General features: G+C 44.2%; 4 protein-coding genes across 6 annotated transcripts in view; 1 reads left to right on the top strand and 3 right to left on the bottom strand.

Moving 5' to 3' along the window:
• usp13 (ubiquitin specific peptidase 13) overlaps nt 1-1,177 on the bottom strand; it is a 34,409-nt gene extending 33,232 nt beyond the window's left edge. For both annotated transcript variants that reach the window (XM_085152156.1, XM_085152157.1), the window contains exon 1: nt 3-1,177. In XM_085152156.1, coding sequence (XP_085008282.1) covers nt 3-113 — 111 coding nt within the window. In that variant the 5' untranslated portion in view covers nt 114-1,177. The remainder of the gene's footprint in view (nt 1-2) is intronic.
• Nucleotides 1,178-1,294: 117 nt separating this feature from the next.
• ndufb5 (NADH:ubiquinone oxidoreductase subunit B5) lies at nt 1,295-8,161 on the bottom strand. Its single transcript, XM_085152196.1, has 6 exons — nt 8,007-8,161; nt 6,206-6,288; nt 5,620-5,686; nt 5,440-5,501; nt 2,200-2,306; nt 1,295-1,502 (listed from the first exon to the last, which is right to left on the bottom strand). The coding sequence occupies exons 1-6, from the start codon at nt 8,122-8,124 to the stop codon at nt 1,382-1,384; spliced, it is 558 nt and encodes a 185-aa protein (XP_085008322.1). The 5' UTR covers nt 8,125-8,161; the 3' UTR covers nt 1,295-1,381.
• Nucleotides 8,162-8,366: 205 nt separating this feature from the next.
• mrpl47 (mitochondrial ribosomal protein L47) lies at nt 8,367-11,382 on the top strand. Its single transcript, XM_085152190.1, has 7 exons — nt 8,367-8,536; nt 9,143-9,291; nt 9,552-9,612; nt 9,693-9,789; nt 9,864-9,994; nt 10,955-11,050; nt 11,134-11,382. The coding sequence occupies exons 1-7, from the start codon at nt 8,370-8,372 to the stop codon at nt 11,243-11,245; spliced, it is 813 nt and encodes a 270-aa protein (XP_085008316.1). The 5' UTR covers nt 8,367-8,369; the 3' UTR covers nt 11,246-11,382.
• A 108-nt stretch (nt 11,383-11,490) lies between these two features.
• actl6a (actin-like 6A) lies at nt 11,491-21,809 on the bottom strand. 2 transcript variants are annotated; one of them, XM_085152185.1, is made up of 14 exons: nt 21,639-21,809; nt 17,633-17,709; nt 16,810-16,984; nt 14,856-14,956; nt 14,551-14,648; nt 14,322-14,416; nt 13,489-13,595; nt 13,243-13,332; nt 13,111-13,172; nt 12,857-12,971; nt 12,631-12,711; nt 12,412-12,507; nt 12,188-12,274; nt 11,491-12,100 (listed from the first exon to the last, which is right to left on the bottom strand). In XM_085152185.1, exons 1-14 carry the CDS (start codon nt 21,661-21,663, stop codon nt 12,020-12,022), a joined length of 1,290 nt encoding a protein of 429 aa, XP_085008311.1. In that variant the 5' UTR covers nt 21,664-21,809; the 3' UTR covers nt 11,491-12,019. The 2 variants fall into 2 exon arrangements, with proteins under 2 accessions (XP_085008311.1, XP_085008310.1); XM_085152184.1 differs by having other exon boundaries at nt 17,633-21,696.
• Between the last annotated feature and the right edge of the window lie 3 nt (nt 21,810-21,812).

Below are 21,812 nucleotides of genomic sequence, written 5' to 3'. Positions count from 1 at the left end.
ACGGGAGAGTCGAAAGAAAAGGCGCACTCGCTCTTGAACACCCGGTCTCCTGTTCTGGGGACCCTGATGGTGGGCATGTACGGGACCAGCAGCTCTCCGAGGTCTGCAGCCATCTTCGCATTCCTGCTTCTCGCACCACAGTGCTGCGGAGCCTCCAGGGCAGCGCCTGTCACAGGAGAGGATGCTATTTTTAAAGCACTCCGTCTCTACATTCCTCCGACCAGGGGGATGTGACGCTGAAAAACATAAAAATAAAATGACAGAGGGGTGGAGGCAGGCAGGCAGGCTGCTGCGGCGCAAAGCTGAAAGCTAATGTTGTTGTTTTGTGTTTCTATTGTTTTTCCTGCCTCCCATCACACACAAAGATCTTGGACCTGCGCAGACATTGCTGCTGTTGGCTGCGGTGACGCCGCTGTGCTGCTCACGGGGATGTTTTACGAGAAGGGCCCCTCCCACCTCTGAGGATGATTCATAAAGCCACCCACATTTACTACAGCATGTTTCCAGGATTCAGGAAGTGCGTGATTATGGAGCACACTTTGATTTTTAGTAGCTGCTGCTGATCCTTCATCAATCTGCAGTCGGTTTGTTTAAAAGAGAGAGAGAGCAGTAAATGTCATTGCTCTGCAGGGTTTTGCGAATATAATAAGTAAATAAACAAAAAATATACTGCAGATGTTTTTATTTTTAAAATGTGATTTTAAGTCCACTTGTGCTGCGTGTGTCTAAAGAAGCCCTTTGTCCGCATGACCAGGCTCGTCTGCAGAGCTCTGCCACCCGGTGGACGCTCGTGTTCACCGCAAGAAAATATAAACTAAACCAACAGGAATCCAACCTTCCTCAGAGATCTGGAAGAATTTACAGTACAAATAAATGTAAGGTGCAATTTGTTTTAATTGCACTTGGCTGAAGCTTTCTCAGCCCTGGCTAAGCATTTGGATATATCCTGATCTTTGTCAACAGGCCAGTATATCCTGGACAGGCTGTCGATGCCGGGCTGATACAGAGACAGACAACCATAGGAGACTTTCAGAGTCACTAATTAACCCCACTAACTGCAAAATTCTGACTCCTTCATGAAAAAATGTAATTACAGATATTATGCACATTTGATTTACTCTTCAACTTGAACTTTATTGGATGATTTCAGCTCAGAAGGATTCACACAAACTGAAGACGGGTGGTCTCCGTGGGTTTCCTGCTCTGACACAAGCTGCCAGTCCCCGATCATCTCTGGAACATCATCACGGTAAAGGTGCTGCATGAACTGAATTAAGACGCTAAAACATGAATGTCAGAGTTCGATAGATACTTTATTCACGCAATAAGGGAAAAATGTACAAACAGTGAGATTGATGTACCGATGACAGAAACATCTGGATTAATGGTCAGGCGATGACTTGGGGCTGTTGTCAACGAGCTCCTTGTTAAGGGTCGGCACTTGAAACCAGGGGCCGTCTCCTTGCTGCCTCATATGGCGACGCACCTCCAGCTGCGTCAGTCTGTGACAACAAAGTCATGAATAAAAAGGCGGAGAATTAACACCATGCTTTAGAAATGAGCAACCGGTTAAGTATGGAAGACTAATAATGTACGACGCTCGTGAAATAAAGAATTACATTTGTCACAGCTGCAGCACACACGCTTAAACTGATTCCTCAAGATTTACCAATCTCTGCAATTTCAATAACCATCTGCATATTTGTCAGAGAGCAAAAAGACGGTTCATAGGCTCGCCTGCACCTGCTTTCTTTTGGGGAGAGAAAACAAACTGAGGATTTCCACATCAGTGGAAGAACGCTATTATCAAGGAATGCAGCTGCTCTGCCCTCTCAGGACCCCTCCCTCCTACTGCATCATGTTCTGGTGCTTTCCATGACCGGACACACTTAAGAACGGCTGCGCTTTAGCGTTTGCAGTGATTTTTCCATGACAGCAAACTGCTGTTTCCTATTTGTGCTGTAAAGCACATCTGTAAACCTCTCTGCCAGTTTAAAACAATCCCATCTCTTGGATGCTTCCCTCTGTAAAGCTCAATATGAAGACTCTGTTGGTTACACCACATACACAGCTAAACACCAGCTGTGGCACATCAGTGTATCGTGTATATGAGCCAAGCAGAGACGTCTTCTAAAAGCATTTAAAAGCATGTGTTTGTGCTGATGGTGGAGCATGAAGCACACTGGCAGTAACACCCACCTCATGTCTGCTTTTTCCTTCTCAATCTGGATTGCAGCCATCATCTTTTCGTAGTCCTTCACTGGGGAGTCATAGATGTTCCTGGTGATCCACCTGGTGATGGGGTGCTGAAACAACAGAGCACAAGGACTTGGTGCAAACAGGACTGTCCCTTTAGTGCAGTCATGTGACATACATTTGTAGCAGTTCAGTGTTATTAGAATAGAATAGAATTGAACTTTATTGTCATTGCACATGCACAGGTACAGGGCAACGAAATGCAGTTTGCATCCATCCAGAAGTGCTTTAGCCATGATATAGATATATTACCATATATATTAGCAATAATATAGATATGTGAGTATATTACAGAAATGGGTCTATTATGGTATGTTATAATGTACACGGTATGTTATGAATATTCTATAACTATAAGTATGTACAGGCTGTAGTGAGTACAAGCTATGTACAGGCTATAAATATGAAAAACTACAGAAACCTGAGATATACAGTTATACAGAAATGTGAACTATGCAGGTTATAAACAGTTGTAGGATTAAAAATTATCATATGATTATTTACACAGAGCTATACAGCAGTGCAGTTAAGATAAGTGAGATATGTGGATAATTTCTACAGAGGCTATAAAGTGCTGGTGGTTGTGAGTGGTGGTTCAGTCCATGTTATTATTGTGTGTTTGAGGGTACGGTTGTCCATGTGTGTGTGTAGGTGGTTGTGTGTGTGTGTCCAGTCCATGAGTTTAGTGTGGGTCAGAGGTCAGGAGGCAGAGTTCAGGGGTCTGACAGCTGTGGGGAAGAAGCTGTTCTGGTACCTGGTGGTCTTAGTCCGGAGGCTCCTGTAGCGCCTCCCAGAGGGCAGGAGGGTGAAGAGTCCATGTGATGGGTGACTGGGGTCTTTGATGATTTTCCCTTTTCAGACACCGCTTCCTGTATATGTCCTCTATGGCAGGAAGTGGTGCTCCGGCGATGCGCTGGGCAGTTTTCACGACCCTCTGCAACACCTTCCGGTGCGAGGCGGAGCAGTTCCCATACCAGACTGTTATACAGTTGGTCAGGATGCTCTCGATGGTGCAGCGATAGAAGTTCACCAGGATGTCTGAGGACAGGTGGTTCTTCCTCAGAGTCCTCAAGAAGAAGAGGCGCTGGTGAGCCTTCTTGACCAGCTTGGAGCAGTTGGTCGTCCAGATGAGATCCTCGGAGATGTGGACTCCCAGGAACTTGAAGCTGCTCACACGCTCCACAGCCGTCCCCTTAATGTGGATGGGTGGATGTGGGTCGGCATTCCTCCTGTAGTCCACGATGAGCTCCTTGGTCTTCTCGGTGTTGAGCAGCAGGTTGTTTGTGTCGCACCACTCAGACATCTGTCCAGGCTTCTTGACTCCTCCTATTGGTGGAGCCTCGCTTGTGGAGTATTCCAGTCTCACCCAAGGTGGAAGCGTGCCACTTGTGGCTCGGGAAGATTCAGTGCTTTAATGAGCTTTGATTCACTGCCTGATCAAAGCTCGTGTGCCAAAACACACTGGAGGGGGTTTTTTAGGAATAAAGGCAATTTACAAAAATAGAAAAAATAGAGTGCCACTGAGTCCTTTGAAGAGTTTAAAAATGATGCCCAGTTTAAAATCAGTTGCTTTCTCCTTATCAGAAGCCTCCTTAGACAGGAGACTAGCATGGCTGCTATTTTTAGCTCCTTTCCTGAAGTCCCGGTCTGTTCCACTGCACTTGTGCATCTGCAGCACATGATGGATCTCCTCCAGTGTGTCACTGCAATAAGACTTCAACTCTAACTTCATTTTGGGGAAAAGGACAAAGAGCCAGAATCTGGAAAGTGCGGTCGTCGGTGTGTGGACACAGACTGGTACGTGCTACGTACAGACTGCTTGCTCCAAGTCCAGAGATTATACTCTCACCATCTACAAGTCCGCTGTGGCCTGCTTGAGTCGCAGTGATGGGACACGGGGCCGTGTTGCCACTGTGTTCACCTATGTGTCTATGAAACTGTGCAGGCTGCACTACCGCACCCCCACACCCTCAGAGAGATGAACTGAGCACTGATAACAAGCCGGACGGTCCCTCTCCTCTTCAGTCTGAAGGATGTTGTGTTCATGTTTTCCAAAAAGAAGATTACACTTTGATTCATCTGACCACAGGACTGTTTCCCACTTGGCTCCAGTCCATTTTAAACGAGCTTTGTCCTGGATCATGTTCACATACGCCTCGTCTTTGCATTATGATGCTTTGACATCATAATTGATGACACGGTGACAGAATTGTGTCGGTTTATCTCTGACAGGAGCAAACAGGAGGGACACAAAGTAAGGAAACAGCCCAGGGCAGACTCACCCAGGCTACTGCAGCCCTTTGGCATACAGGTCGTTTGCACAACCAGGTCAGCGATGCAGGGCTGCATGTCTGGTTTGGATGCAGAGCAGCCTGAGGGCCTGGAACTGAAGGGCAGCCGATATTGATTTTCTCCTTGTCCCTTTGCCCCAAAAGGAGGTTTCTCCAGAATCTCCAGATTTGCTGATATTATTTACTGTGAGTGATGTTCAGTCTTCTTTGTGGTGAGAAACATTCAGTTTTGTGCAGATTAGTGAGCCTCTGCTCATCGACACGTCTGAAACTCTGCCTCTCTAACATTATCTTCTTACGCACAATCATGTTACTGACCAGTTAACTTCATTAGATGTGAATTTCCCCAGTTATTTCTTTTTAGCACTGCTTACTTTTCAAGCTTTTTTTTTGGCCTCCATCCCATCATTTTTTTGTTAAACCACGTTGCTCTAATCAAATTCAAAATGATCAAATGTTTTCAAATAATGTTTTGAAATAATTTTGGCCTGTTACAGGATACCTGTCACAAAATAAAGATGCTGCATTGCACATAATGATGAGCCAGCTCTGCCTCACCGACATAACAGACGTTTAATCGAGCAACATAACGACGTGCAGTGAATGCTATTTCAGTCGAGGCTTCTTTTAACGCTACACTGAACGGGGCCCTCGGAGAGACTTTTACCTGAGGGGCCCGTCGCAGCACCTGGGTTTGAAAATGTAACACAACAGTCCCATAAAACACTCACCGGAGGAAAACATGATGTTTGGGGGGTTAACAATGCACTGGGGGTATAATAATGAATATGCACATATTATGATTACACTTCAAAATAAAATCCCTTAATACGAGTTTGAAGCAACGACAGAAAGAAGCACCACAAACAACCAAAGAGACAAAGGGACGCACCTTGTAGTACTCCCAGTGCTCGGGCTCGTAGCCTTCAGGAACTTCAGCCAGCTCTGCCTCACCTGCACGACGGACATTTAATCGAGCAACAGAGATATTCATTCCATACGTATTTGAGTGAGTCCTGGATAATATTAGAAGCCGACTAGAATACACAGTAAAACACTTATGCTTACTCACCGATGAAGATATTCACCCCCGTGACGACGATAGCCACTGGAACACCAGTCAGCAAGATGTAAAATTGCTGAGGGAAAAAATGAGAAGAAAATCAAATATATGGCAAATTCAGTTGTCGATGCGTGCAAGTCACCATCCAAAATTAACCAAGAAATATCTCTGACTTTTAAACTCAGTGAACTGACTTTTTTATTTTTAAACCAGCTTAAACAGGATCATCTTGGCCAGTTTAGTTCTGATGTATGCACGGCTCTCTGCTGCTGGTGCCTTTGAGCAAGGTGAGTAACACAAATGTGTGAGCTGGTTTTTGGCTGAGTGTAAGAACACAAACATTCTTTAAAATAAAAACATGGTTACTATTTAGAAACCTGCACTGTAAACTTGTAAACTTCCAACAGTGCGTCTGAGCAGTCGAGGAAAATATGTTGAGGACTAAACTTCCTTGGTTACATTTCAATAACAAGATTTAGTTTTGTTCTGGGTGAACACAAACATTACGATTAAAACGATACGGCAAAGTTAACAGAGAGCACTTCTGCTGTGTATGTACGTGAGCTTGGTGGATGTGATGGTGCTCTGCACTTACCAACAGGCGCAGAAATCTCCTGTCATAGTAGTCAGAGGGTTTGACGACAAACAGTCTCTTTCCATGACCCCAACGGACCGCAACTGCAAAGCAGGGCACAGTTACTATCATGATGCCTGTGATTGGTTATAGTGAGTACGCACGCTGCCTCTTCAGTTACATGGAGGCTCTGTCCAGTGTACCAAGTATCTCTGTAATGTATTACAAATGCAAAGTCTATGACCCACCACTGCATCATGATTGGGTGGGTGGAGCTTGTATTTTGTATTGTTTTTCTAGCTGAGATGTTTTACATGGTTGACACGTTTGCCCCATCTCCCTTGTTGAAGAGACGTTGTTTCTAATGGTGGCTGCCCGATTGAGTTTAGTGCTATAATTACATATTCATATAATTAGACTACAAAAACTCAGATTATGATTACGTTTCACTTCAACAATAAATAATCCCAGATTATTTTTGCAATAATGGCAGTCATCCATTACCGCGGTCATCTTGTTAGTAATAATCTTTGTTTTGACCATATGGGCAAAAATCAAGAATGACCATCACTGCAGCTCTTCAAATGTGTATTCGTGTGGTTGTTCCCTTCTGAGGTTGCCACAGCAGATCGTCTCCCTCCTTCACTACATCCACGAATCTTCTCAGCGGCCTTCCCTTTTATCTGCCTTTGCAAAACAAATCCACTACCTCTCCTCTGTAATTGTCCAAACCATCTCAGCCTTGCTTCTCTAACTTGGTCTCCAAAGCGCTCAGCCTGAGCCCATGTGCTCATTTCTAACCTTGTCCATCATGGTCACTCCCAATGAAAGTCTGAGCATCTTTAACTGTGCCACCTGCAAATCTGCCTCCTGTCTTTTTGTCCATACATAATAGCAGACCTCACTACAGCCTTGTAAACATTTCTTTTCGCTCTTGAAAAGTATTGCATGAACTGTTTAAAACAGGGGTAGGGAACTCCAGGCCTAGATCCGGTGTCCGGCAGGTTTTAGATGTGTCCTTGAGCCAACAAAGCTGATTTAAAGGGCTAACTTAGCTCCTCAACATGTCTTGAAGTTCTCCAGAGGCCTGGTAATGAACTAATCATTTGATTCAAGTGTGGTGACCCAGGGTGAGCTCTAAAACCTGCAGGACACCGGCTCTCGAGGACTGACGGTCCCTACCCCTGGTTTAAAGGTGGTGGTGGTCAGAGGGCCCGGTGGCGCCTGTGTCCGGCAGCCTCGCCTCTGTCAGTGCGCCCCAGGGCAGCTGTGGCTACAATGTAGCTGCCATCACCAGTGTGTGAATGACTGAATGTAGTGTAAAGCGCTTTGGGGTCCTTAAGGACCAGAAAAGCGCTATACAAATGAAGGCCATTTATAAGGTGTCCCACTGAGTCAGGTGGCTTTACAGAAACCTTATAATTTAACGATATTAAAGAACGTGTCGCTATTAAAAACATGGTGAAACGCGTTTAGATAAAACTGCAGACCATAGCACTGCATGCAACAAGCAGATTTATGTAAAGCGTTGACACACAGATGACAAACTATCATTCAAACCCTGTAACCCGACTAATGTTTTACTAAATACGCACCGCTTACTGCAATGAAAAGGCAGAGGTTGAAACTGGAGGATAAACAGTGGCGTATATAAACAGTACATGTGTATACGGAGCTATAATAAAGTCACTGTGTCTTCCTTTATTGACACCGGGACAGACGTTAACAGCTAGCTCATGTTAGCAAGCTAACAAGGTCATGAGAAAAGACAAGCAGCCTTCCGGTCCGTCGTCTCATTTCTTAAACGACCGGGGTGTCTTACCTTTATCTGTGCGGGGGATTGCTCGAGTGAGTAAATTAGCCGCAGTATTTCCAGATTTCAGAGGACTCAGTCTGGCTGCGAAAGCAGCAACAGACCTGAGAGCGCTCAAGCCCACCATCTTTACTGTGGGAGGACGGCCCAGCAACACGAACTGTGATTGGCCGTTCAGCGAATAAGCGAATCATATTTGATAAGAGCACAGGTGTAGTTTCTTTTCAACTGAAATGTTATACGGGGTTTTATTATTAAATTAATATTATAATAATGTATTTAGCACCATAACATTATTTAAAAATATATCTTTCTTCTTTTTTTCTTTCTTTTCTTCTTTTTTTTTTTTTTTTAGAAAAAGAGACAAAATGCATGCTGGGTAATATGGGAAGCGCTACATCAAAAATGGCGGCGTCCTCATCCACAGGACGCGTTTTGACTCTTTGCAAGCAGTTTCAAAATGTCTTTAGGATATCAGCAGCGACAAACGCGCGACAGGGCGCTGTTAGTTCGCTCAAATGCCAGACTCCTCTTCTCAGGTAAGAGATCCGTTTAACGCTTTCCCCGAAACGGGACAATAATGTGGGCTAACTACGACACATTCAAACTGTCGGTCAACAGCTCAGCAGTCACTGTTTGTGCAAAGATGCCAGTGATTGTTTACGTCAAAGAGACAGGTTTACTTTATCACGCTGAGGGAGAAACCCCGAGTTCCCATGTTGATGTACTCAGTGGACATTTATGGTTTTATGGCTGATTTAAGACTGAAGCGAGATTTTGACTGCTGTGATCGTGGGGTCTCCATTATGTCCCATAATGCACAGCTTTTAACTACACATGTGAAAAGTAAGTCACAGCCTGAAGACTAACTGACAGGTCAGTGATGTTTGGACAGAAGAGGCTCCAAAGAACTTCAAATGATCCGAATTCTTATCTGACGTTAAAGAGCTTAACACCAACAACATCCGCCCTGGGATTAAACCAGAAAGTGCTGAAATGTAACACTTAAATTTCAAGAGAAATCTCATGAATTCCCTGAATTCAGTTTTTGTTGTTTGGGTTTTTTTTAAATTGCGGAAAAATAATTTACCTGCTTCAGCATTTGTTATCAGGCTTACTGTGTGCACTTTCTTCATGTGCAACAGGGAGAAGTCTCCCATCGTCACCCCATCCTGGAGCAATCCCATCAGCTCTCCAGGTCAGCATCGAGCTCTGCACACAACCATCAGCAGGAGAGGACTAGAGGAGTTCTTTGATTCACCTGAGAACTGGGGAGAGGCCAACGTGAAGTCAGGTAAAATATTACAGCACGCAAAGAGAACATTGTCTGCAGGTTTGATTGTAGTTTGAATCAACCTGAATATGTTCATTTTATTTGCACCTGAATGTAGATCAGTGTAAACACAATCTGCTAAACACTATTTATCAGCACAATTTGTTAAAAGTACAGTAAATACTTTTTAACAAATTGTTTGTGGTCAGATGTGAGTTTAGAGTCACATGATCATTTTACTATTGCACTCACGAGGTTGTTATAACTTCTTGCACTATTAGGCGCACCGTGGACCGCCAAACAACTGAGAACAAAGAGCAACGAGGACTTGCACAAACTCTGGTGAGCTGTGTGGAAATGAAGCGTCTCCGTGGAAACATTTAAAACATTTAGCGGCGTGTAACCCTCTGATTGTGTCTCAGGTACGTCCTGCTGAAAGAAAAGAACATGCTGCTCACACTTGAACAGGAAGCAAAAAGGCAGCGGGTCCAGATGCCGAGTCCAGAAAGAATAAGAAAGGTTCGTCTCATGCTGAGCTGATAGCTGACATGATGTGGGTGCCAATGATTACATGAGGCTTTCTCCCCTCCCAGGTTGAGCGGTCCATAATCAGGCTAGAGACGGTGGCGAAGGAGAGAGAGAGCGCACTGCGTCTGCTGCAAACAGGACAAGAGAAAGGCCGACCAGGAGCCTGGAGGAGGAACATATTTGGATATGTGTACTGGTGAGGGCAATGATGGGAAAAGAAAAGTCATACCTTTATCATCTGGTGATGGGGAAACGGCCTGTTTGCAGGACACAGTAGGTCCATATAAACACATGTGGTCCAAGCTTTGTTACATATTTCATTCTCAGATTGAGCCTGAAAAATATTATCAGTGTTTTCTTGGATTAAAATAAAGAGTATTTACCAAGAAACCAGTTTAAGCTGCTTTCAGCTTATGCTGCTTGATCCTGCTGGAAGCAGTCATCAGAAGATCAGCATATTGTTGTTATAAAGGGATGAAATGATCAACTATACTCAGCTAGGCTGTGGCATTTAAATGGCCCCCACACATTATACCACCACCAGCTGTTGATCCGAGGCAGGACGGATCCATGATTTCATGTTGATTATACCAAATTTGGACTCTACTGTCTGAATGTTGTAGCAGAAATGAAATCAGACCAAACAATCTTTCTCCAATCGTCTGGTGCTGGTGAGCCCTTGTGAATTGTAGCCTCAGTTTCCTGTGTGACAGGAGCGGCGATCCATGCGGTCTGCTGTGGCCCATCTGATGCTAGCTTCGACAGCGTGTTCAGAGATGCTCTTCTGTATGCCCTGGTTCTAACATGTGGTGATTTGAGTTACTGCTTCCTTCCTATTGGCTTGAAACAGCCTATCAGTTCTCCTCTGACACCACCAGGCTATTGTTTGGACAGAACTGCCACTCATTGGACAGATTTTCAGCAGTTTTGAACTACTTACAGCAGCCAATCTGGCACTAACAACCGTGTCACATTCATCTTAACCTTGCCGCAATGCGATTGGCTTAAAGCGCTTCGAGTGCTCAGAGTAGAAAAGCAGCACGTAAGCACCCGTCCATAGTTGTGGTAATGAGCAGCTGAACAGACTCCTCCTTGGCAAAGCTAATTTGACTTTTATTGGACGCCCTGTAATCTCATTGATTTATTTCCTCCACAGGTATCGATTCAAAGAGTACGCTATTCCCTGGTACATGAACCGAAGATACAAGCGCAAGAGGTTCTACACACCCAAGTTTGTTGAACCACACATAAGGTAAGACCAGTGTATGCATTATCATGTACATTTAAGTACGTGATACTTTTCTTTCAAAGGGTTTTATTTCCTTTCTCCTTCAGGCTGCGTATTGAGAATTACCTTCGGGAAAGGGCGAGGAATGAAAACTTAGAGAAGAGACGTCTCGCCAAGTTACAGGAGAGGTTCCCTCAGATTCAAGCTCCTGCATCCTGAAATGTGTAGCTCCTAATTTTGGTCTTTCCAGGATCTGACTAGTGTGACTCAGCTCATCAAATAGCCATGTATGGACTGAACCTGTTGTATGACCTTTCATGTGATCTCAAAGATAAATGATGTAAGATCGCTCTAAAGTGTGCCGCTCGCTCTGTTTGACCGACTCCAGTGTTCTTTACGCTCCTGTGTGAAAACCCTCAGAGCTGAAGTAACCAGCGGGCTGTTGAGACTACAGCACTCAGGTAATCATTAAAAAAAACTTTATTTGTAAAAGACCACATGAAGCCAATGACAAGCAAGACTGAAAATTAAATACAGATCTGAGTTAATACCAGTAAGCACAGGTAGGAACGCACTGGCCTTTACCTGTGAGGACTTGACCTGCTACATAGGAAGAAAAAAAAGGTTCGAGACGATATTCACGTCAAACTAACAGGTTGTTTTTCCAAATGCATCCTAATCATCCCGAGTTTACCAGATCAGCACAAATCATTCTGGCTTCTGTCGTTTGGATCAGAAACGTGTTTTGATTCAAGGTTCCCACCAACAACTTACAGATAAGGCAGCCGGCCGACTTTCAGGGAGCTCGAGGAGCTGAAATTGCAGATGTTTGTTTTCTACAGCAAATCCCAGACAGGTGTGTGGACAAGCTCGGTTTTAAAAACAAGTCGTACAAAAATAAAACAGCGAGGTGTTCCTGAGTCTGGGTCAGAGGGGGAACCATTCACGAAGTTGAGCTTGCAGTGAGAAAGACGATGAGGACCGGGGGTCAAATCAAGGGCACTTCCTGTCCACGCACTGCTTTCCTCCCTCCTCATACTCCTGTTTGGAGATCCACATCTGCTGGAAGGTTCCCTGGAGGATGCAAGAAAAATGTTTAAAAGACTCAAACACTTTAGTGCCGTGAATGTGACAGACATGAAGCACTTTGTGTGTCCTTACCAGAGATGCCAGGATGGAGCCTCCTATCCAGGCGCTGAACCGGCGCTCCACTGTAGTGCTGTTTGCTATCAGCTTCAACCTCATACTCTGCAAAAGCACGCGATTAAAGAAAAATGATGAACAAAATGTAGCAAATTTAAAACGAAGAGACAAACATTGCAGTACATCACTGACTAAACCTAAGGTTAGTACTGATAAAAACATAGTGACATGCTGATCCTCACCGGAGGGGTTTTCTGGGAGAGTTCTCTGTTCAGTCGGTCAGTGAAGCCCTGAATCAGCGTGTTTCCTCCAGTCACCACCACACTGCCATACAGACCCTTGGATAACAGCCACAGGTCAGTAAACGGGGTTGTAGGGTTTAGGCACAGATGTGAAGCACAAAAACTACTCAGATTACATAAAACGGTGTTTCTGAAAATCCAGTTTAACGAGGTGCTTACAGGCCGGATGTCGATGTCGCACATTCCCACACTTGTTGTCACGACGTGGCCAACTCCTAGCATGGTGTTCCCAGACAGTCCCTAAAAGTGATCAAACAAAAATGTTCAGAAATAAAAACATTTGACCACCTCTATGAACTTTAGAGCAAAAAACTGCTTCAGATTCAGAGCAATATGCATTTAGTCAGCAGCGCCGTTCATCCGGGACCTGCTGAGTCAAACTCACCTTAGCATTGGAGGGGTCAAACAGCCCCTCGGGGATCTTCAGCCTCTCTGCTCCAAAGTCACAGTTGTAGCCATTGGGCAGCTCGTAGTGCACCGTGGGCATCTGGGCAGCAACCCTGACGAACAAAAGAAAAAGGGGGAAGTACTGAAAGGTATCATATTGATCTATGTGTGAGTAAACATCTCTGCTTCTAATATGACTCTAGTGCAGCGTTAGAGTGAATCTGTTAAACTGAAGTTTAGGATCCCTCTCACTGTTCATCATATGGAGAGTCTGACACCTGCAGCACTGACGCCTGGAAGTCCTGGATTACACACTGGAAGAAAAAGACACTTTCATTACAAACATGTAATTATTGTCACTGTGCTGCCGAGTTTGCTGCTTACATTACACATGTAGTTGTGCCAAGAGCGGGTGACGTGAGGTAGTTTCTCCTTTTTCTTCCAACTGGCTTGGGCTCCCTCCCGCACTGGATCCTGTATGGACAAACCCCCCCCGCTGTGGTTAGACTCATCGCAATAAGGGCTTGAACCCAGTAATGTGGCAATGATGTGTAGAAAAGCCAGGCGTGGTAAATGTTGAGCAAAGTTCATCATTTAACATTCATCAAATGAAACCTCCACAGATCGGACCTTCGATGCGATCATGTAGGGAGGGATGATCTCCACGTTTAGCTCCTGAAACAGCTCCCTGCACTGCATGCTCATGAAGTCTCCAGCCAGGGGCGACTTGACGATGCCTGTTGAGAGAGAAAGAATAACACGCAGCTTTGTAGGCTCACATAACAAAACCATAACACATCATTTAAAAGCACTCAAAGACTGTAATGTGACTTCAGTAACACCCCATTGATCATTTTCTGCACAGTAACAGTGACCCTGACTGGATCACTCCCATTCCTGCTGGATTTCGTCCTCAGCATAATTAATAAATCTGGTCTTATTAACTAATCAATAAAACCTGACTTTGCTTTTCTATCTGTCAGATATCCTGTTCTTCAGTTATGTTTAGAAAGACAGTAAACAAAAAAGGCCACAGAAGATTTTTGTGGATGAAAGAGGACATGCAGAGAGCTGCTGTGACAGAAAACAATGCTGCTCAGGAAAACGTTAGATGGACACACGATCCGCTGCAGCAATCCCTAAAGGAAGGAGCCCAAAGGAGGAGGAGGGCAAGTACTTGACCAATCAGAAACGTTCACAGTAAATCCTGCGCCCAGTCTCACGATACCTTTGCAAAATATTCTCCCACAGTTCAAAAACATGCATGTTATGTTAACAGTCCATCCATCAGCCCTGCGGCAGGCTGGTAACTTGTCCACGGAGTACCCGCCTCCTGCGCTACGGCAGCTGGGATTGGCTCATCACAGTAGGCGGAGCTCTTCTGGTCAAACTGCAGTCCCTTCATGATTTTATGATGTGAGCCGCACACTTTATTTTTAGTGTATGTTACAACAGCTTCTCACCTTGCTGCAGAACATAGCCATCGTGCACTGGAATTGCAGTGGTGTGTGTTGCACCACTGTCCAGAACCAGGCCTGTAGACCGCCCATTGGCAAAGCTTGTATGTTTAAAGTTAAAGAAATATGCGGTTTAAAGTCCACCAGATGGCATGAAATTTCATCAGAGCGGTCTGTGATGATTAACTGAACGTGCTGCTTTAGTGTGCGTCCTGGATGAAACAGTGAAGGATACGCAGAGAGCACGGCTGACTTGCAAAGGAAGAAGGCAGGAATGTTGTAATGCTCAAACATCAGCTCTGTCAGTTTCTCTCTCTTTGCTCGTGTGTTCCACTGCAGACACAAAACAGAAGTTAGCCCGCTTACAACAAATCACTGTCAGATACCTGCAGATGGTGATGAGGGCAAGGACAGGAAACACTTCACCTGGCGCTGAGCTCAAATAGCTCAGATGTTACCATCAATGTGTCACATATTTATTTTTAAACAGAGCAGCAAATCAAACCACTTAATTTTTTGAGACTCAAAAAGTTAACTCACCGACGCCTCTGACATGAGCACGGGGTGCAGGCTGGGTTCAGACTTGAAGTGCATCTTGTACGTGTGATCCAGAATCGCCTGGAAACTGTCCCAGTCCTCAACTGGAGGCAGAGTTAAGAGAAAACACATGAAGGGCCTGGTAACTTTTTTTATGTCACCGTACCTACATTAAACATATGACAACACAATCACTTGTGCATAGAATAAGGAAGCCAAAACCATTTACATATGAAGAGCTGCAGCTTTTTGTTAACATTTACTAGTTTAAATTAAAAGACATGAATATCAATCGTGGCTCAAGAGTTGGGAGTTTGTCTTGTAATTGGAAGGTTGCCGGTTCGAGCCCCGGCTTGGACAGTCTCGGTCGTTGTGTCCTTGGGCAAGACACTTCACCCGTTGCCTACTGGTGGTGGTCAGAGGGCCCGGTGGCGCCAGTGTCCGGCAGCCTCGCCTCTGTCAGTGCGCCCCAGGGTGGCTGTGGCTACAACGTAGCTGCCATCACCTGTGAATGTGTGTGTGACTGGGTGGATGTAGTGTGAAGTTTGGGGTCCTTAGGGACCAAGTAAAGCGCTATACAAACACAGGCCATTTACCATCTACCATAAGCAAATAACAGCAACATTGTCATGGTAAGGCTTTGCGGTCTCTGTGGATACAGACCTCAAAAAGCCCCTTCATCAACACTACCATGTGTGTTGGGTCAGATGGTGGAGAAATTGGAGCAATTATAATTTTTTTTAGATAATAATTTGAGCACCAGGCACCATTTTTCCAGGTTAGCCCTCTAAGGGAGGCGCTGGTCCCACTGTGCTCTTCTGCTGCAATTAAGATTTGTGTCACACTCATCTCTAAATAGCCTGAGAAACTCCAGTGGACCAGATTCTGATGAGCATCAGCGGCTAGGTCAGTGCACCGGGGCACTTGCCATCGCTAATACTTAAATGCTTTAAAAAGTGTCAACACCATCAGTGGACTGCAATCACTTACTTTAACTGGCAAAAGCCATTTATTGTCTGTGAATCAAGCCACTACAAACAAACATGGCCATTACAATTTTTAGTTATCCAACAGTCCAAAACCCAAATACAGAAGCAAACTGCTGCGACGTTGGAGCCTGAAATGGCTTCGTTAAATGAATTATATGAAAAAAAACCTTTATGTCACTTCTGATACTAATAAATGTTCGAGTAAGTAAATCTGAAAACTAAAGGGCATTTAGGCCAAATGAATAATTGTTTCACCCAAAGAACAATCAAAAGATCAGTTGATGACGTGAACCATAAACTGCAAATATCTGAAATTTCTAAAAAAGGAAAGAAAACTGTTGACCAGAACATAAAAACGAACCTCTAAAGCTTAGTCCGCTCCAGCATACAAACACCATCGCAGAAGAGCCAAATCACCAATTTAGTCTTTTTTAAACCAGTTTAGTTCATTTACGGCCCTGCTGCTCACTGGGAACCAGACCAGCAGCAGCAGGAACAGCCCTGGTTGGTGACCGTTGAACTGAAAAGTTTTCCAAAATAAGCCCAAACACAGTTCGGGTTATTCAGCATATGCCCCGTTATGACACTGCAGTAAACCACAGATGCTGAGGGCTTCCATCAGGAGAACACTGCACACCACAGCTGATGAGCTGCCTCGAGCTTCAAATAATCTCATTAATGTTCATGATGCGCTCCAGTCATATATATATACACGTCAGCCAGGGTTTGACGCGCTCGCCAATGAAGTCGTTGTCAGACCAAAACAGACTAATTATGGATTTGGATCAAGCAGGCCAGATTATACACATGTGCATCAGAGATGAAAACCTGCTCCGTGTTTTCCAACAGCTCTTCTTCCCATTTATTTAAATCCTTTTTTACAACATACATAAGAAAAGATCAAGGCCAGTCTTTTATGTACGGGTGAAAAAAGTCATGTTCTCCAAACACTTGGACTAAACGCTTACTCATGCCATTCTTGAGCGGAGACATGACCTCCATGTTCTCTCTGGGTACCCTCAGCTGATTGGTATCAATATAGTAGGTGGTGCCGCTCTGCTTGCCCTTGTCACCATCAGTCTCCATGGGTGTGCTGCCGTCCTCTCGGTCAAGAGTCACACCTATTACTGTGGGAAAGTCCGCCTGAGGTGGGACAAAAAAAAACACCAAATTACAGGTTAAGGCTGTTTGCAAGAGCCTGATTTCAGACCAGCATAGCAACAGAAATTCACAAAAACTCCTTTCACAGAGTTCGTCATCCTCCTTTGCAGTGAGTGAATGAATTTTTGTGAAACACTGAGGTGCCATAATGTGATGCAATCCCTCCTGAATGATGAAGACAAACAGTTGGGAAATTTTCAAAAGTACCTGATTTGAATCTGCCCGTTTTTGACCAGTTTATTATGCAAAAACTGGATTTACAGTGTCGAGCTAAATGCTGAGAGGATTTTCAGGAGATGAGGGTTGTGTCAAAAGCAGAAAGAAAAAACATCTTTTAAAAGGTAAAATTTGTGCTTGCATATAATCTGCTGATAGTCGATTAGTGTCCATCTGTAATGTCTTACATTTATTCACACAAGATCCATTTTATCCCTCAGGACGTGCACGTAAACCAGAGGAAACAGAAAAAGGAAGTATTCTGGAATAATCTGAACTCAATTTATGCCTCCTGCCTCCAAGGTGACTCCAACCCTGATTTCTCATCATTGCCGTTCCCCCAGAGGGATGTTGAAGATGCACAGAGGAAGAAAAGACACGTTGTTAATAAGGTCATTCGAGTGATCCACTTACCTTGGGACAGTCTTCTCCTGCGTAGCCAGCTCTTACAGAATAAGAGCCGATGTCGAACACCAATGCTCCCACCTCATCTGCAGAAATAAGGGAAGGGCTGTGATTGAACATTTTTCGAATGAAGTTATGCACAAAATATGGGGGAACATTTTATTCCTGTAATTTGTACACAATGCGGGCAAAAGTATTGGGCTACACATCTTAATCTTTGAGTTCATGCATTTTCACTGCCACAGGTTTATAACATCAAGCACCCAGCCATGCAGCCTTCACAAAATCTGTAAAAAAACATGAGTCTTTGTGAAGAACTTATTGAATTCAAATGTGGAGATTCAACAGCAGTTCATGAAATTTCTTCCCTCGTACATATTCAATATGTCAACTGCAAGTGGTTTTACTGCAAACTAGCAGAGCAGGGTTGGTAAGTGCTGAGGTGCACACTGCATAAGTCACCAAAGCTTTACTGACTCAACAACTGAAGAGCTCCAAACCTCCTCTTAGATCAGTGGTTCTTAACCTGGGTTCGATCGAACCCTAGGGGTTCGGTGAGTCGGTCTCAGGGGTTTGGCAGAGCCTCCACCGTGACATGCACGGCTCATTTTGTGCACCAATAAAAAACATATCTATGTCTTGAATTTGAAAAAAATCACATTTTATTTTTCACTAAAGAGGGGTTCAGTGAATGCACATATGAAACTGGTGGGGTTCGGTACCTCCAACAAGGTTAAGAACCACTGTCTTAAATTAACATCAGCACAAACACTGTGCTTCGTGGCATTGGCGTAATGTGTAGGTCCAGTATTTTTTGTCCATATAGTTAGTGTGTGTGTGTAACACATCTTACACCTTATAAGATTCAATAAAGTTCTGCAGTTTCAGTTTGGGCACTACAATGAAAAACCATATTCTTTGGACTGGAAATGTTAATTTTCTATTATTATAGAGTAGAAAGTAAGCATTCCCAGTCCTCACCATCACACAGAGATTTAAACGGATATATGTGCTACTCAAACCGAAAAACAACACATTAAAGATTTGTCAGAAAGAACTAAACTGGCTACATACATGTTTCAACTGCTGCTTTTTATTAGAGGTAGGAATCACCTGACAAACCCACGATACAATATTTCACTCACGATATGATATTATTGTGATTTTTAACAGTTTGTAAGATGCTGCTATCAGTCTGTGACTGAATGGGGTCACGCTGTTTACATACCATATGCTGCTGAGAACACAGGTACCAACAGAACTTTATATGTAACTATTACACTTGCACGCAGTAACCTTCCTGTTCCATAGCAATTATAACAACACAACTGGCAGCCGGTTGAGTCGAGTCCCTTCGAGCTGTGTTCACTAATAAAGCCCCGTTTCAACTGATGGAAACATGGTAGGACTTATTCTGCATTTATAAATTAGACAGCAAATTATTTGAGACGTTCAACAATCTCTCCCAGAGTGATTGCAGTCAATGCACATCAGACTGCAACTGTTTGCAGAAAGGTTGCCACCAACAAGGTGAGATGCATCTCCTTATTGATAGTATTCCCAGAATATTTTAATTTATTTAATAAAGTATTTATATTTAGTGTCACTGGATCGATACAATATCCCCACACAAAACATCGCAATACTATGCTGTATCAATCTTAAATAATCATTAACCTCCTGAGACCCGAACTCTTCCACGGAATGCATTTTTGATTTCTCTTTGATATTTGGGCTGATTGGGATCCAATGAATGTAAAAACAAAGAATTACCAGAATTTTTTTTACCTGATTTTTTGTTTCTAAGAAAAATGAGAGCCACATATGAGGATATTTGTTTAAAATTTCAACAGAACAGTAGCAGCATAATGTCCTCATAAGTGGATTTCAGGCCCTTGTAGAGCAAAATTGAGTATTTTGGTTTAAATAACCCAAAATGTGATGTCTTCATATGTGGACGCAGGTCCTAAGGGGTTAAATAAATTGAAGCTATCTATAAAGTGAGGTATCAAATACATATTATATTACTTATATGTGTATATGCGTGTTGTTTGTTGTTGCTTCTGTTCTTTTCTCCTCCCTCACCCAGGCAGCTGTCCCCACCTGTATGAAGACTGCCACCATCATCCCAGTCCACAAGAGCTCTGCTGTGACAGCCAGTAGCCGTCACGCCAATCGTCACGAAATGCTTTGAGAGGCTGATTATGGCCCACATCAAAGCCACCATCAGAGTCACTTCAGACCCACACCAGTACGCCTACCGGAAGAATCGATCCACAGAAGATGCCATCTCTTCTGTGGTTCACACCACCCTCACCCACCTGGAGCAGAAGAATTCCTACGTCTGTTTGCTCTTCGTGGACTTCTTCTCCGCTTTCAATACAATTATCCCGCAGACACTTGTTGACAAATTACTGACCCTGGGACCGAGCTCCTCTCTTTGTAACTTGGTCTTGGACCGCAGTCTGTGAGGATCCACAACATCTCCTCATCTTCCAGAGTCCTCAGCACTGGCTCCCCTCGGGGCTGTGTGCTAAGTCCCCTCCTGTTCACGCTGCTTACATATGACCTGCATCCATCCAGGCTGTGATATAATAAAGTTTGCGGACGACACAGCTGTGGTTGGTTGCATCACAAACAATGATGAGACCAGCTACAGGAAGGAGGTGGAACACTTGGAGGACTTTTGCAGGAAAAACAATCTCTGCTTAAATGAGAAGACGAAGGAGATGATTGTGGATTTCAGGAGGGGAAGACACACACCCCTGCACGTTGGAGGATCTGCAGTCGAAGTAGTACCCAGCTACAAGTACCTGGGTACGTACCTGGATAGCAACCTCACCTGGAAAAACAACACTTCCAGCCTGATCAGGAAGGCTCACCAGAGCCTCTACTTCCTGAGGAGGTTGAAGCGAGCGGGAATGGAGAGCTCAGTCCTCATCTCCTTCTACAGATGTGCAGTGGAAAGTGTTCTGTGCTCTGGCATCAACGTGTGGCCCAGAAACTGCACTGTGGCAGAGAGGAAAGCTCTACAGAGGGTGGTGAAGGCTGCACAGAGAGTTGTCGGAGGCAGCCTCCCAACCGTCACAGACATATACACCTCCAGATGCAGGAAGAGGGCCACCTGTATCATGAAGGACCCCACTCACCCAGCACACACACTCTTTGTCCCCTCAGGCAGGAGGCTGAGGAGCATTAAATGCAAAACCAGCAGACTGAGAAACAGCTTCATTCCAGAAGCTGTGAGACTTCTCCATGCATAATGGACAAGAACTGTTATTGTAGCACCTTAACCACTACTGACACTTATTGACACTGTCACTTTATCAATGCTGGATGCCCTTTGCTGCTAAAGTATTTATTTACACCTATATTTATACCCACACTCTATACTGGTACTCAGCTTGTTGCACCCTACTTATAATATTATTTATTGTATTGTCTGATTAGCTCCTTGAATCCTTTCTAAGCATCTTACTATAAGCCGCATGCGTCACTGATACTAATGAAAAGGTCTATTCGGTACCTACACGTTTATAACAACTGACACCAGCTACCCGGAGGAACTGTTAAGTTATTCTCTGTAAAACACAGGAACGACAGGATGGGTCATCCGTATGTCTTTGCAGGGTCTTTGTATTGGGTTTATCGCGATGAGAGCCTCGGTATCGTCATAACTACCGTTATTTTTACCGTTACATAACATAAACGGTATTTGTTCGTGAGCTCGGCAAGCCCATTTTCATTCATTTCCTTGCTAGCTAGACGACACCGGCTGAGTGACTTGTATAACACTTCAAGTCTGCACGACTAAGCACCTGTGATGTCTACATATTTGAACAGCCCTAAACGTATGACAATTAAAATGGACACAAGACTATATCGCTGACCAACTACGAAGCAGAACTTTAGCATAGCTAGCATAACGAGCTAACTAGCTACAAAGCTGGCTAGCTCCAACCAGGGACAACGTGGACGACAGTTGTGTATAAAATCAGCGTATTATCATACTCACCACCTCCGTACACTCCGCCACTCATCCTCTAAGTTATAACGACAGCAACTTTAACAATATATGTTATTACAGGAGAAACACAACCACAAAGCGATTAATCACAACAAAGGAAATCTGCTAGCATGCATCAGTCCAACAAAGCGGGCTCCACAGTGCTTCGAGACAGCTGTCCAA

The sequence above is a fragment of the Neolamprologus multifasciatus genome, chromosome 23 (assembly GCF_963576455.1).
Source record: "Neolamprologus multifasciatus chromosome 23, fNeoMul1.2, whole genome shotgun sequence".
Lineage (NCBI taxonomy): Eukaryota > Metazoa > Chordata > Actinopteri > Cichliformes > Cichlidae > Neolamprologus > Neolamprologus multifasciatus.
This window is presented reverse-complemented; position numbering and strand designations above follow the sequence as displayed.

Excerpts from the sequence above, each read along its gene's own strand:
- ndufb5 (XM_085152196.1), bottom strand. The coding sequence starts at position 8,124 with ATGGTGGGCTTGAGCGCTCTCAGGTCTGTTGCTGCTTTCGCAGCCAGA. Across the intron at positions 5,687-6,205 it reads GGAGATTTCTGCGCCTGTTG|CAATTTTACATCTTGCTGAC; the intron begins GTAAGTGCAGAG and ends TTTTTCCCTCAG. Across the intron at positions 2,307-5,439 it reads AGCACTGGGAGTACTACAAG|CACCCCATCACCAGGTGGAT; the intron begins GTGCGTCCCTTT and ends CTGTTGTTTCAG.
- actl6a (XM_085152184.1), bottom strand. The coding sequence starts at position 17,743 with ATGTTCAATCACAGCCCTTCCCTTATTTCTGCAGATGAGGTGGGAGCA. Across the intron at positions 13,173-13,242 it reads GGCACAACTACATGTGTAAT|TGTGTAATCCAGGACTTCCA; the intron begins GTAAGCAGCAAA and ends TTTTTCTTCCAG. Across the intron at positions 12,275-12,411 it reads TCTCCCAGAAAACCCCTCCG|AGTATGAGGTTGAAGCTGAT; the intron begins GTGAGGATCAGC and ends GTGCTTTTGCAG.
- mrpl47 (XM_085152190.1), top strand. The coding sequence starts at position 8,370 with ATGCTGGGTAATATGGGAAGCGCTACATCAAAAATGGCGGCGTCCTCA. Across the intron at positions 8,537-9,142 it reads TGCCAGACTCCTCTTCTCAG|GGAGAAGTCTCCCATCGTCA; the intron begins GTAAGAGATCCG and ends CATGTGCAACAG. Across the intron at positions 11,051-11,133 it reads TTTGTTGAACCACACATAAG|GCTGCGTATTGAGAATTACC; the intron begins GTAAGACCAGTG and ends TTTCTCCTTCAG.